Source organism: Columba livia, chromosome 3, assembly GCF_036013475.1.
Source record: "Columba livia isolate bColLiv1 breed racing homer chromosome 3, bColLiv1.pat.W.v2, whole genome shotgun sequence".
Classification (NCBI taxonomy): domain Eukaryota; kingdom Metazoa; phylum Chordata; class Aves; order Columbiformes; family Columbidae; genus Columba; species Columba livia.
In genome coordinates this window covers 59,926,094-59,940,550 of record NC_088604.1, presented here as the reverse complement: position 1 = coordinate 59,940,550, position 14,457 = coordinate 59,926,094, and the positions used below count along the sequence as shown (strand labels likewise).

At 36.8% G+C, this 14,457-nt stretch overlaps 1 protein-coding gene across 3 annotated transcripts in view; it reads left to right on the top strand.

Moving 5' to 3' along the window:
• The window catches only part of HBS1L (HBS1 like translational GTPase), a 62,530-nt gene that overhangs the window by 23,304 nt on the left and 24,769 nt on the right, over positions 1-14,457 (top strand). For 2 of the 3 annotated variants that reach the window (XM_065057053.1, XM_065057055.1), the window contains exon 5: positions 12,371-12,479. In XM_065057053.1, coding sequence (XP_064913125.1) covers positions 12,371-12,479 — 109 coding nt within the window. Of the gene's footprint in view, positions 1-10,481; positions 11,097-12,370; positions 12,480-14,457 lie in introns of those variants that run through there. The other variant, XM_065057056.1, reaches the window with a different exon arrangement.

Genomic DNA, 14,457 nt, shown 5'->3' with positions numbered 1-14,457 from the left:
TCATGTGAGCAGACATCTTGTTGTTTTCTTTAAAAATTTTGTTTGCAATAGTTAGCTACTTATCTTAAGTAAAGTTATCCATGTGCAAAGCCACAAACACTTGTGCCGAAGAAAGGTTCCCATTGTCTTGGGGGCACACAGACAGCTGCTGTTCTGCTTGACTGCCTTAAAAGGTGAGCGCACCTATTATGTGTAACTTGCTAGGTCCTATTTCACTGCTTATTCTTGTTCCTTCAGAAACTTTTTTCCATCCAGAGTAAAAGACGTTGCTTATTTACTGAGCTGGAGGCCTTGCATCGAACATAATAGTTTCTGCAAAGCAGACCAGCTTGTACAGTGTGAGTCTTGTGTTTTACTGGTTTCATCTTCATTGGAACCTGCCTTCCAGCATCATTCTTTCCGTTCTGGTGAATACTGTCAGCTTTTTCCTTGCCAGTTTCCTTGGTTTATTAAAATCTCTCGTGGTCAAAAAACACAAGCACCAAAAACATTAAGTGGCAATTTGGAAAACAGCCTTATCTAATTTCTTTGGTCAAACTAATATATTTTAATAGTTTTTATTTTTGGATTTATAATGGCACAGTAGTTTTCATTGTATTACAGGGTGGGTTTTTTTGTCAGCAATGACTTTCTCTTTGTGTTCTTGTATGTAATTGTAGTTTTGAATTTAGAGGGCTGCTGTACACTTTGGTACCTTGCTTGTTTTAAGAATATTTGTGGTTCATATAGAAAAGGTTCTGTAACTTTGTACCTTAGTTTCTTTTTCTTCAGTAGGAATTTTCTGTTGTAGCGGAAGCAGAGCAATGTCCTGAAGCAATTCTTGTTGAGTTCAAGTCTCTGCTATGGTGACGGACTATAGAATTTAACCAGCGTTTAAGTATTTGTACCAAAAATGCGAGATAGGTCTGCTTTGAGTTCTGTATATGAACAAATGCTGAACATCCCACACAAGGAAGGTTGTTTTGAAACTAAGGCTCACACCCAAAGCTAGTCTGCAGTGAAATAATTAGGAGTCTATAGTGAAATAATTTTTAATTGGAGGTTTGTAGCTTGCTGAAGTGCAAAAACAACTCCTGAGAAAACTTTCAAGAGTCTGAACATTTACTGTGCTGTGGGTGACATATATCATCAGTTTCTGTTGGTTATAGTAAGGCCTTTGTACCTGGCTCTACCGATCTCAGAGAAGTGTCCCAACTACTGCCTTGGGAAGATGTCTCCACCTCTGTTGAACAGGAGGTGGTGGACGTGGCAAGGGTGATCAATAAGTCAGTTTTGTCACAATGCAAAGTAAAAACACTTGAAATGTGAAGTGTTCCCCATAATGTGCTTCCGTCTTTTCAGTCCTGTTTCTGTTGGCAAACCCGTACCACCATTCCTACCATCTATACCTTTGATGAAATGCTAATGCATACTGTCATTTCCTTTCATCTTCATTATAGGTAAAGCTCTCAAAATTGGAGTCTTTGGCTGACTTTTTGTAAAATATGTAAGTAGCATATGTCTATCTTTTGTCTTTTAAAGGAAAAAAACACTCACTAAAAGGGGACATTTCTGAGGATTTGCTATTTAAATACCATAACCTGGCAAGCAGAAATGCAAAAGTCAGTGTCAGTCAATGAGTCTGTCTTCCCTGTACTCATGGACAATTCCTGGTTTTTGCTGTTAAATGCATTTGTGTTTCAGTTTACAGTAAGGGTGTCCGTGTGTGCATACATAGTGTTTTCAATAATTGCTGTACTGCTGGACTTTTTTTTTCTTTTAAACCATGCTCAACCTGTTGAACATTTTTGGTTCCTTGGATCATGTCTTACATAAGCCCCTCAACTGCTTTTTTCAATACTTGTTAAATTCTTGATATATGATTTAGTTATTCTTTCGGTCCTCTGAAGCCACACATCTTCCCCTCTGGAATGTGCCCTATGCTGTGACATTGCAATCTGCACTGCCATCCCTGAAAGCCTGGAGAGCTATCAAGTACATGTATTTTTCTTATACAGAGCTGACTTTGCGGAGAAGTAAGTGAATGTATGGACAAATGAAAACTTGCAAATTTGTCTGACTTTTAAGAAAAAGAATGGATTAATTCTCCAACAGAAGCTCTCTGGCCCAGTCAGGGTTTAGTGTCGTCATAATGTCAGCAGAGTAGGAGAGTTAAGAATTCAGAGAAAATTAAAGTAAATAAGATTTTAGCTAATTTTACCTTGAACTTCTCACTACACTGAAAGTTTGCAAAATAAAATTTTCCAGAACTTAAAAATGCTGAAAGTACTTGCAGCTTCAGCATACTTAATTGCTTAGGACTAGTAAATACATATTTTCTTCCGTAACTTTAAAAGGCCGCCTCATTAAGTGTCTCCAGATAGCTTGCAGTGGTTGTGGAAGAGTTGAACAGATGTAAGATGATTTTACTTTTTATATACTATCATTTTGCCAGTATGCTTTTCCTGTTCACTCATATAGAATTTTTATGTTTTTAAAAATTCTTATTTAGAATAGAACATTTAAACTTTGTTTCACACTGAAGTAATTTTGGTGCATAGGTAGAAGTTGTGGATGAGGAAAAAAGCATTATTTTGTCAAATGCCTTGCACTCTTGCAATCAACAGGAATGCACTTGCGTAGAAAATGTCAATGTGTAAAAGGCCTGGTGTTATTTCTGAATTACCTGGATGATGTAGAGGGAAATAGCACCATCCTCTGGCATTATAATATTAGCTAAGAATTAAACCTGAAATCGCTCTCTGTTATTTTTGGAAATTCAATATAATTGTAGTAGAATGTACATATTGTACTTTCAGTTTTACACACTCATTTTGGGCCAGGGTTTTAACAGAAATTCTGGTAATTTGCATGGACTCTGTGTATTCTGTTCGATTAAGTGACTGGCTAAAGGGGATATCTTTTTAGGGTTATCCTGCCTATAGTGCTGACTCTGCTCTTTACATGACCATTTATGGTAGGAAGCTGCACTTCAGAAATACCAGACCGAGGTTTTTCTAAATCTCAGTGAAAGACAATTCACAGTCATTTAAGAAAAATTCGTTGAATTAGAAAACACCACCAACGACTTACAGTTGTGTATGTGTGGGAGAGTAAAGGTGCTGTTACAGAACAACTGAAGATGTCTAATAAATTATTTTTACAGCAGATTGTAGCTTCAGTTACGGATTGAGAAGGGGCATCATTGGCATTGCTAGAGTGCGAAGCAATGCGCCTCCCACAAAACAGGTTTCAGTAGTTACAGGATGAGTTGTACTGAGTTATGATTATGTGAAGGACTGGATTTTAGTCCATTTAACTATAAGCAGTAGGCATGAGAAATACCGCAGGGACATTCTTTACAAAAACTTGACAGATGAAAGTCTCTGTTTTGATTGTTGTGAATTCCTATTGGACCTTTACGTGTTTACGTATCAGAAACATCAAAAGGAGGCGGCTGATGTTTGTGTAATCTCTAGAAGAAAACAGACACCCCCCCAGATCGCCTTTCTGCACAGCAGATCTCCGGACTTTCACATGGGAGATGTTGGCTTCGTGAAATAGGAAATCTTGAGTGTTTTAATCCAGTGGCAGTGCCTTTCCTTCCCCTAATATATTAACTATGAATTTAAACCGGACCAATAATCCATATTTCTGGAAAGACCATGCCAGTGGTCTACATATAGAGCTGAACTGTGTGTTCCTTTGTGGACCTGTGTTGCTTTAAGTGCAACTTGTTAGAGACGGATGCTGATTGGAAGGTCGTGTTAAGCATCCAGATATTGAGACATAAAAGTTTAATTTGCTAAAACACTGAATGTTCACAGATGTAGTAGAGCTCAGTAAAAAGTTTTGTATAAAAATACATATTAAACCATTCTCTGAGACATTAGGTTTCTGTGGGACATCAGATATTCTAATGTAAATGAATGCCATTCAATTGTATTATTACAATAATCTCAGGGAAAAAAATACCTCTAGTAGGTAAAATTAATTGTGTATTGCTTGAGTATTTGAATACTCAGATATGAATTTGAATAAAGTTCCATGGAAAGGTGTTTATTTCTGGTAAGAAGAGCAAGAGAGTGCAGCTGTAGCTGACTGCTCTGTTCTGGATCATTTGGCCTCAGTTGAGGAGGAAGTGTTGATGGCAGAAATTTTGGCCAAGTTTCAGGCAGGAAAGAAAATATGTTATTGCCTTGTTATAACATGCTCCACCTCATCCAGTTCCACCTGATCTAATGTCAGTACCCATGTTCTTCTCATCCTCTGATTTATTTAGTGATGTTCAAATTTTTTTATTTAATTCCTGTTTGTGCCCTAAACACAATATTTCCATATGTCATTCCAAATTTTTCATTGTAGTTCCATTTTTTCCACTTTATCATTCCAAACCCCTTATCTGGCCATTCTCGGTTTCCTACCTATTTTCCAGTCATTTGCTGTGATTCTTTTCCACATTCAATTTTTTCCACCCATAGTTTGTGTTCATTTTCAGTTCTGATCCTCTTCTTCCTTTGTTCATGTTCAGCTCTGCATGTAACATGCCACTGAGTATGCGGCCTCTTTCTTTCTCCCTCTCCTTACATGCTGTTTTTTCCCCAAGTTAGGCTGTCAACTCACGTTGTCATTTTTTTCATAGTCACTGTAGCTTCTCTGCTTTATTGATTTTCATTCTTGTAGTCTCTGGTCTGTCCTTGATAATCTGCTTGTCCTGCTGCTTGCCAGTGCTGATTGTATTGTTGTTTTCTTTCTCTTGCCCCCCAGTTTAGTTTAGTTTTCACGATTATCCGAGGCAGATTCACGCCTCCAGTTTACTGATGTGGTGGGAAACTGCAGAAACCGCAGGAGAGGTAGGGTTTGCTCTCAGGTGTCACAGCCGAGTCTATCCTGGTCAAAACTAGCAACAGCAACCACATATCAAATGTTCGTGAAGTATTTTGAGTATTTAGTTGTTAACACTTCAGCTATAAGAGCATGTGCATACTGTTCTCTAAGGCCAAATTGAGTGGCTTTTCAGAAGGTGAAAAGATCACTTGAAAAATTTAATTTATACAAATAATATTTTCTTCACTTGCCATTTTTGAAAATAAACTGTTCTGTCTCATCTTTTCCAGTTTCCCTGTTCTCCCTGTCTGGAAGGAAAAAAAAAAATCAGCCCCAGGCAGGTACCTCTCTTGAACAAATTAATTTTTGGACAAAGGAGTTCTACTTGCTGACAATTTCAAGCATTGAAAGTAAAGCCTGAGCAATGAGAAGTGCCAGCTGACTCTAACGTTAAAGTGAGGCTGCCAGCCCTTCTGTCTGTGCCCACTGTACATCCAGCTGTTGCAACTGCATGTAGTGAAGCAAAGTGTTTCTGAAACTTCAGCCGTGGAGGAGCAAGTTGTGCTGTTTGTATGTTGTGGGCCATAGAGAACTGGCCCGTGCTGGAGATACTCAGAAAAATCACTCAATAGCCTGTTGCATCCCTCCTCCCTCCTGCTGTATCAAACCTTAAAAACAAAACAAGAAAATTCTTGTAGTCAGGTGCAAGCAGACATTTATATTTTCAGCATTTTTCAGTGAAAATGCCTACTCCCAGTTTCATGAAAAAAAAAATCAAATTCACTGTCTGAAACTTTGCAGAGAAGGTAATAGTTTAAACAAGAAGATGAAGCTACCTGGAAAACCCCTGACTGTGGTTTCTTTTAGGAAATAACCTTTCTTTTAAAAAGAAAAAGTTCAGTGTTCTTGTTTGGAGAATTGGTTTTAGTAGTATCTTTAGAATGGCTGTGTCTCAGCACTGGGAGGTGACTTAGCAAGTTGCCTTTTCTATTATTTTGGGCTGTTGCATTATTTTCATAAGTGCTGTGGATGTTTGGTAGCATCCATTTGTACATTGCAGTTCATAATAGTATAATGTCATGCATTTTCCTAAAAATGAGTGTTTTAAACTGGTACAATTTAAATGCTAAAGTAACATTTTATTTTGATTTTTTTTTTCACATGTAGCATTTTTATTAGAGCTAGGTGAAGTTTGTGTGCTATCAGAGGCGCTCCATGAAAGGCTGCTGATGTTTCTAGGGTCATAGAAGAGTGGGAGAGAGTTTTCTAAATAATTTAATTTTTCCTTTCCCAATTATTCTTTATGGCTTTATATTACAAAGGACTTCTGTGTGCTGAACTTACTTCTCACATTGTGCAGCAGACTTTGGATGTAAGAGATAAGAGACAAAGAAATTCAAATGATGGCCTACAGGGATAAGTGCATGACAAATTATATGCAGGCAGAATGTTTTAAAGGGTAGTGAACTGTGTAAAGTTAGGAAATCTGGGATGTTCGAAGTTCAGTAGTCATGTTACGTACTGGTAGGACATAGATATTACTCCCGGCAGTGTGATGCATTGCTAATGCTAATACTCAGTACCACTGCCACTGAAGAGCTGGTGTGCTCTGTGGGAAACTTAAGTAAACTGTGCTGCAAGTTGCCGCTGTGGCCTACAACATTTTGTAGAATTTACCAGTGTCAAATAACTCTGTTGAATTAAAAAAATATGTATCTTCAGTAATGTATCTCTTTAATTTGATTAATTTTTATATTTCATAGAATAGAATGTCCTGAGTTGGAAGGGACCCACAAGGATCATCGAGTCCAACTCCTGTCCCTTATTTTATTTTTCCCGAGTGTTGTAAAAATTGAGGGGAGAAAAATACTGTTTTTAAGGCAAATTAAAAGTTTTAATTAAAAGGCTAGAAGCTCGTGAGGTTTATGGCATAAATAGAAGGATATAAACAGTTTGGAATTTGTCAGCTGGAAGATGTTACAGTCTAGATTTTGAAATAACTGATTAGAATGATGGATGGATGTATTAGATGTTAGTATAAACCCACAAATGTGGGAAAACAGGTGAAACATACTTCTTAACATGGAATTGTATGTAATCAGGCTGGCATCTCTCATCTGGTTGTCTCAGGTGTAGTCCGTATTTGGAGTATTTTCACAATTGTAGGACCTCAAAATTAGTTGTAGATCATAGCACAGCATATAGGAAGGGAAGTATTAACTTGATGGAGGCCTCAGTTATTAAATCTGCTTTTCAGAAAGGACTGTGTCTTGTCTGTGCTTCTGTTGTTATTTTACTAATACACTCAATTGTACTGCCAGTAGTGTATGCAAAAATAGTTTTTTTAATCAGTGAGTCACAAAACGTATTTGGGAGAAGCTCATGACATGATGCGCAAGACCAGCACAAAACCATTGTACTGTCTTTTTTCTTTTCTGGAATTTGTGGCTCTTGCTGTATAATTGGTAGACAAAGGTTTAAGTGTCTTGCTTGTGGTTATATAGAAAGTCTGTAGCAGAGTAAGGGATGCAAACCGTATGTTCTAGATCAGAAGGCATGGTGTTACATGCGTATGTACTGATCTAGTGCTAGGAGGACCTGCTTTAGTAAACATGTCTCTTAAGTGTCAATAGCATCTAGGATCCTCAGCCCTGTTCAAAACTCAGACAGTGTGCAGCCTTCTTCTTTAAGTGCTCATACCACTTTTGAAAATAGAAGAATCAATATAAACTAAGTAAAAATTTCAAAAGCATGGAAATTACTTAAAGCTTTAAAGAGAAAGGAACTGCAATCTGGACACAGTTAATTAGCATGTAATTTCCTTGGAGGTACATTCCTTTGCCAGTGCTATACACAGCTAGTGGTTGTTTTGTGTGTGGATGTGGATTTATTTCTATGGGATTGCCATCTGGAAGAGCACAGAGTCAAGACATGCTTATCATATTGACCTTCTTCCTTCCTTGTTTTTCAAGCTGAATTCAGGCATATTAACAATTCTCGTTCGTCTTATCAGAAGCAGGTTTCTCTGTGCAGTGGTGTAGTTGAGATTAAAGTTTCAGTGCCTTTATACAATTTGATGAGGGGGAAACAGATTGGGAGGAGAAGCCTCTGCGTATAGGAACTGAAAATGAGGGCATTTCGTTTGTATTGTGCCCATCTGATTGATGAAGGAGTGCCCATCTGATTGAAGCCAGTGTGGATTTAAAGACCAAGTGCTAGTACACATTTCTCCAAATATGCCAGTATCCCTGCTTCACTTGGTATCAACGTGTCTTTCTTGAGATGGCGATTGCTTAACAGACTCCTGTTTGTTTTATGCTCCTCTAAACTACCTTGGAACAGAGTAGTCTGGCAATCAACTCCTCCAAGCACTGAAACATAACATGGAATCCTCCAACAGAATTAGAGAAAAGACCAATTTTAATCTTCCTGTTACTTTCAATGTAAGTATATAAACCAACAAAAACTGAAAAAATAACTTCTCAAGCTTGTTATTTATGATAAAGAAGCCAAAATAATATTTTGATTTGTTTGTTTAACTCTTTTACAGGTGCTCCTTACAAGCATTTTTACAAAGGAAACCCAAAATCTAGGGAGTTGCTTACAGTAAAGGAACTTGGTTGACTAGATGCATACACTTCTGCTCTTCCAGCTTGAACATCCAGAGAGGCAGTTGCCATTTTTAAAGACTGTCCCTACGTTTCACTTGCTTCCTCCATACATATGTGTCTGTGTCCTGTGTATCAGTCAGCACATACTTTATTGTGCTGTCAGATTTTTGGGTTGTACTTTTAATAGTTTCAAAGTTACAGTAGGTGTCATTAGTAGTACTTTTTGACTAAATCAAATGGCTTTTAAGTCAGAAGACCAACTGGCAGTCATAGGAAAGGTAAAAGGAAAGAGAAGAATAATAAAGTCCAGTTCTCACACCCTGTCATAGTTGTACTGGAGTAACGTCAGTGTGGGACTGTCAGTTCCCTGTAGTATTAGGCTTGTCCTAATGTAATACTGAGATTAGGTGCATCAGCGCATGTTTTATTTTGTAATACTGTTTGACTCCATAGCTACAGAATGCTTTAGTCTACGTATTCTGATGTCAGTGCAGTCTAATTACCCAATATCTGTCTGAAAACTACTTTGCTTAAAATAGGCTAGAGATTTTGTTTCGTAAATATTCTGAATTGTGAGAACTATCATGCTGACAAGCCTTTATATTTTTATAATTTATGAATGTATACTTTTGTTTTCATTGAAGGAAAACTTTTTAAAATTTTCCTAGTGTTAAGTTAGTGGATTGCCAGGATTTTTATGGAGTGTCCCCTTCAGTAAAATCTCTTGCTCTACAGGTTGACACCGTTGGCCAATTGATGCATTTACTTGCATGTGATCTAATCTTATTTTTGCTTTCTGCAATGCTAGAGTAAGTGAAATCTGTCAAGGAGGTATTGGCACTTCTTGAGGAGTTTATGAAAGATATATCTGTCTTTGTTATTATTTTATGTGTACTTTTGATTTAGGAAATGTATTGCCACAGAATTACTTAGGTATGTGTTTAAGAATGTCCAAGTGGCAGTAGGCATGAAGAACTTTATGAAGCATTTCTTGGCAAAACCAATACACCTTTTATACACCTTTTATATCCTTTCCCTTTGGAGGTTAATTTTCCTCATAGCTGCTCTTGTCCTAATCAAGTTTGGATTATTGCTCCTACAATTTTCCAGGCTTGTAGTTCACTTCAGTTGACATGGGATACTCTGCTTCTTGATTAAGAAGTATTTTAAGAATGGCATGAGCATTATGCATTGACTTCCTTTTAGTTCCAAGGGGCAGTTTAAGGATTTGCATGTGATCTGTTAAGTGCTGAATAGCTTTTGTTTTGCCTGCTAAAGCAGATAAGAATTTATCATGCAGTTTTCTTGGATGCCCAATAGATTAGACAGTAAATTATGTTCCTTTCCTGGGCTTGTATCTTTTGTAATGAAGCCCATAATTACTAATCTTTAGTGGCACTTGCAGTGCACGGAAGGCAGACTCGGTCCTTACCTCAAATGAGCCGCTTGATTTTCTGGTACTTGGTTATAAAAACATTAAAGTTAGAAAATGATATTTGATGCTTCTGTCAGTCATGTTACAAATAATTCTTGCGTTGTCTTTGCACCTAACTGAATGCCACCATTGCAGGACTATGTTCTATGGTATGGTTTGGTTTGTTTTTATATGATCCTGGTCTGTTTCTTCCCTCTGCCTGTGCCAAAATATTAGTGCTTTATAAAAACAAATAAGGAAAAAACCCACCCAAACCATCAGTGCTGTCAGTTGACAATTACTTTATTTCCTCTTGCTCTTTGTAATTTTATTTTTGTATGTTCTTTAAACTTTTAGTGTTTCCTTATCTCTAGTTTAAAATTTCTATGTTTTCTGTGTCAAATACTTGATTCATTGAAAGTATTTTGTCTCTTTGTACATTTAACTTTGTATCTGTGTCAAACACCCCATAGTATTTGTACAGAGTGAAGCTTATGATTAGAGAAAATGTATTTTGTAAAACCTTTGACTTTTTATTTTGGATCATATGTAGCAAATATTGCTAATAGATCACAAGTTATTTTCAAGTTACATGATATGAATTGTTACCTCGTTTTTTTTCAGCTCATCTAATTTCAATTTAATTACGTTTTTTGTTATTATTAGTTCCCAGCAGCCAGATTTCAAACATGGTTGTTTTCTGAGAATTAACTGTAATTCAGCTTTCAAATAACATGTAAGGCATTCATGTTTAATTGACAGTTGAAAATGATGGCTGCTTGAAAATTGTTAGAGTTGAAGTGGAAAAAAACATACCAAATTGGCAACAAAAGTAATTTTTACTGTAACTCAGGTGATTAACTTCTCATTAAAAAAATCCTGTAGGTGATCTCTGTAGGAGCTTGAAGATGAAACAAAATCTTTAGGCTTAACTAGTGGTTCTTGTCCAGTGATCTGAGAGTTTTATATTCTGAATCTTTACTATTTGTTTGTCAGTTACATAATTTGTGATTATTGTAAACCATTATTTGTGCTGCTGCCTTTATTTATCTTACTTTTTTTCCTTAATTACAGTGTACTTGGTATGCAACTATTAATAATACACATACATATGCCTTCTTCCAGGGAGCTCCAGGTGGCATATAAATAAAATGAGTATCAGTAGATAAGACAAATGAGGGAGATGAAGCCCAAGTCATCAGTTAAATAAGAATGTCTGATCTGTATTATGATTGCTTGGGAAAAATCGCACAACAGTTTTTTTGGTATGCTGTCTATCATAGACATGTCTATGGTATTCTGTTTCCTTACCTGAAATCTTCAGCCACTTTGACCCCAACTTTATATATTAACCTGCAAAGCAATATGATTTTGTGGTTTTAAAGGTATAGCCATCATATTTTGTAGTGCAATAAAGACTTAACCTAATGAGCAGGACTAAATTACTCCAACAGTTCATCTTAAAGTAGTAATCTAGAATACTTAAAAGATTAACTTGTTATTTAAAATAAGTATTCACTCCGACTGTTTAAACTGGTTCATTACTGGAAGAGTAGTGGCATTTTTCTAGTTTTCAGATATGTCTGTAGGTGAAGATTTCTTAAAACTTGCAACTTAATTCTGATTTCAGGTTATTGTTTTGCTTTCCTGTGTGTTTAACATCCTTTAGAACACAAGGTACAGGCACTGCCACTCATGCTATAAAGCTGGAAGTCTTTCCATTGAAAAGGGATCCTAACATATTGAAGAGGGAATTCCAGAAAGAAACAAGCTAGTTTACTTCTTTTGCTTAGACTCTCCCTCCCCAGAGCAGATAATATCTTTTTTTTCCCCAGCTTGACAAGAAACTAATAGCTGTGTCATGCTATTCGTTATGAAACTGTAGTTTCACGAAATTAAGAATGAACCTTACTGTAATCGTGTTTTCATTGAAGTTATGGTAAAAATTGATACCTTTAAAGTGATTAATGCTACTTAACTCTGGTAATTGTTTCTAAATAACCTTTAAGTCAGCTTGCTTTTGGGTATTGCTTGGCTTCTTTGGTGTAAGTCAGTACAAGACAACTGTTTCCATGTTTCAGGGAAGGCCTGGTAGCCACACATAGCTGTGCAGCTGCTAGGTGTATTTTCTTTCACCTTATAATAGCCTTGAGGTTCAACGATGTTAAAGTAAAAGAAAAGCTCTAAATAAGAATTAACCTAGTCAGCTACTGAGCTGCTGCAGAGTGTTTCTTCATCCTACTATTGCATAAAGTGCTTGTGGCATTCAGCAGAACTGCTGCGAGTAAAGTTCTTCAGTGGTGTAGGCGTCACATGAATACTTGGAGATACAGATGAGATTTTCACAATAAATATAACTGTTTGCAAAGTATTTTGAATAACTATATAATATATGTAAGTAAGACACTGAAGTGTGAGAAATCATCATCACAGGCTGGTATCTTTGGGTTGAAGAGAAGTAATGTAACTTGTTAAACTTTATATTTAACACCTGTTAGTCACAACCTTAAGTTCAAACTTACTTTTTGTCTATTACTAGGAAAAACAAGGGATTTCCAGTCAGCCAGAGTGGAATCTGAAATTGTGCCAAAAGTTACCAAAATGACAGTGTCTGGAAAGAAACAATCTATGGGATTTGAAGTTCCATGGTAAGCCAAGCCCTTGTACATAAAGGTACATCAGCAGCTCTTCTTTCAGACTGATGCACCTGTAGCAAGTTTTCTTCTTCATTTTTTTTCTATTTTTACAGCAGTTTTAGTGTCACTCTTCAGAACTAACCATCTCAGCTTTTTGTTTGACTCAGAATCACTTTCAGAAGATGGTACCTCACGTTTTGAGTTTAACAAATCCTTTCACTATGAATAGAGCAGAGACATATCAGCTAGCCAGATTATTTAAACATCCGTTTCATAGAATACTGAACTTTCTTGGGGTTCGTTTATTTTAAATTTAGTTCTCTAAGTGGAATTATGAAATCAATAAATCTTAACTGTAATTGCTTGTTCTTCAAAGGAAGTAATATATTTAAGAATAATTTATGGGGAAAACAATCACTTATGGCTAAACTTTGCCTTTGTCTGCAGCTTTTATTAACTTTAACAGGTGTTCAGGGTACAACTATTGCAGAGAAGAAATTGGTCCTCCTTAATGCATTAGCCAATTAGAATGGCTGAGCAGTAATTCTGATTTTATCCCGACTTGGAACTGTTGGGGGTCTGTCTTGTGAGAGTGTGAAAACAGGCATTTGGATCAGAGTCCACCTACAAGAGTAGCCAGCAGTGAATACTTAATATAAAGAAGGGGCATGCATGTTGGGAATACAGTCTGTGAAATGTCATTCCATGTAGTGTTCAGTGTCTCCCTGCCTATTTTTTTTTTAATTAGGCTGTTTATGTTAAGAATGGTTAATGGATTTTTCTTACTTGGATGTGCTTATTCTGTTTTTGAGCTCAATGTTATAACAGCCACCTAAGCTGTGGCAAGAAATTCCATAGTTCATACTCAGGAAAAAAATTCACAAGTGTAAACAGTGCCGACATCCCAACCTCATCCTGCAGTGCTGGTAGTTCTGATCTGGGAAGCAATTTTGGGAGGGAGGGGGTGGCATAGCCTTTGTTTTACAGTATTTTGTGCATGTTTGGTAACTGAGTGGAAAGTAAGCAGTTGAATCTCCTTAGTCTTAAGCATATTTAATACAATGTGTGAAGCTGCTAAATGCCATTGCTAAGAGGCATCACTTTCATTCAGCTACTTAGATGCAGTAAAGTCTGAATGAAAACCTGGACCTTTCAGAATCCTCTTTCTATGCTGTTCGAGATTTGCAATATATAAAAGAGAATGCATTTTTTTTTTCTCCTTGCCTTTACTAATGAGAGACTCTGGGTGTGACAACTGGACTTGATAACAGAATTCCAGTCAACATCATGGCACATTTATTTCTGCTGTTTCTACTACTTAAAAGTTGTAGTTTTTCACAGGGACTTTTGTGGATTCAGTTAATTTGGATAGAAGTTTATAAAAAGGCAGGAATCTTGAGTGAAAAGGATCTGCCAGCTAGTTCTGGATAGTAGTGATTGAATTTTTTTAGCTGTAATATGTTTCTTTATAAAAAACAGCAAATGCAGAATTTTGTATCCGGTACTTATATAGCAGCTGCCACACTTTGTGTATGTGTGCCTGATCCATAGGGAAGTAGGACATAAAAAGAATGCTTCCTCTTCTTCAGACTGGAGTAATTCCTGGATAGGCTAGTGACGACTCAGTCTGAGGAAAGACAGTTGGCTCTAATATGGTTCTCACCCACTCTGCTTCTCTTCAGGGACCCTGAAGTAGTTTTTATCATGCTTGCGTCCAGTTGAGTGACATACTGTTTTTTGTGACAGGAAAAATTAAGCCTTCAGAACCTGATGGTAATCCCTTTAGATAAATCCTCAATATTGTGAAGATGTTTGTTAATTCACCTCACTTATTTAGTGGTACTGCTGAAATACTAATCAAGGACAAGCCTCTTCTGCTATAGAAATTGGATGCATTTGAGGCATTTAGCTTTGAGTGGGTAGAATAGGTAGGAAGTGGAGCAATCTGTAAAAGAGCGTGAGATTTGGATATGAATATAGGAGACAGTGC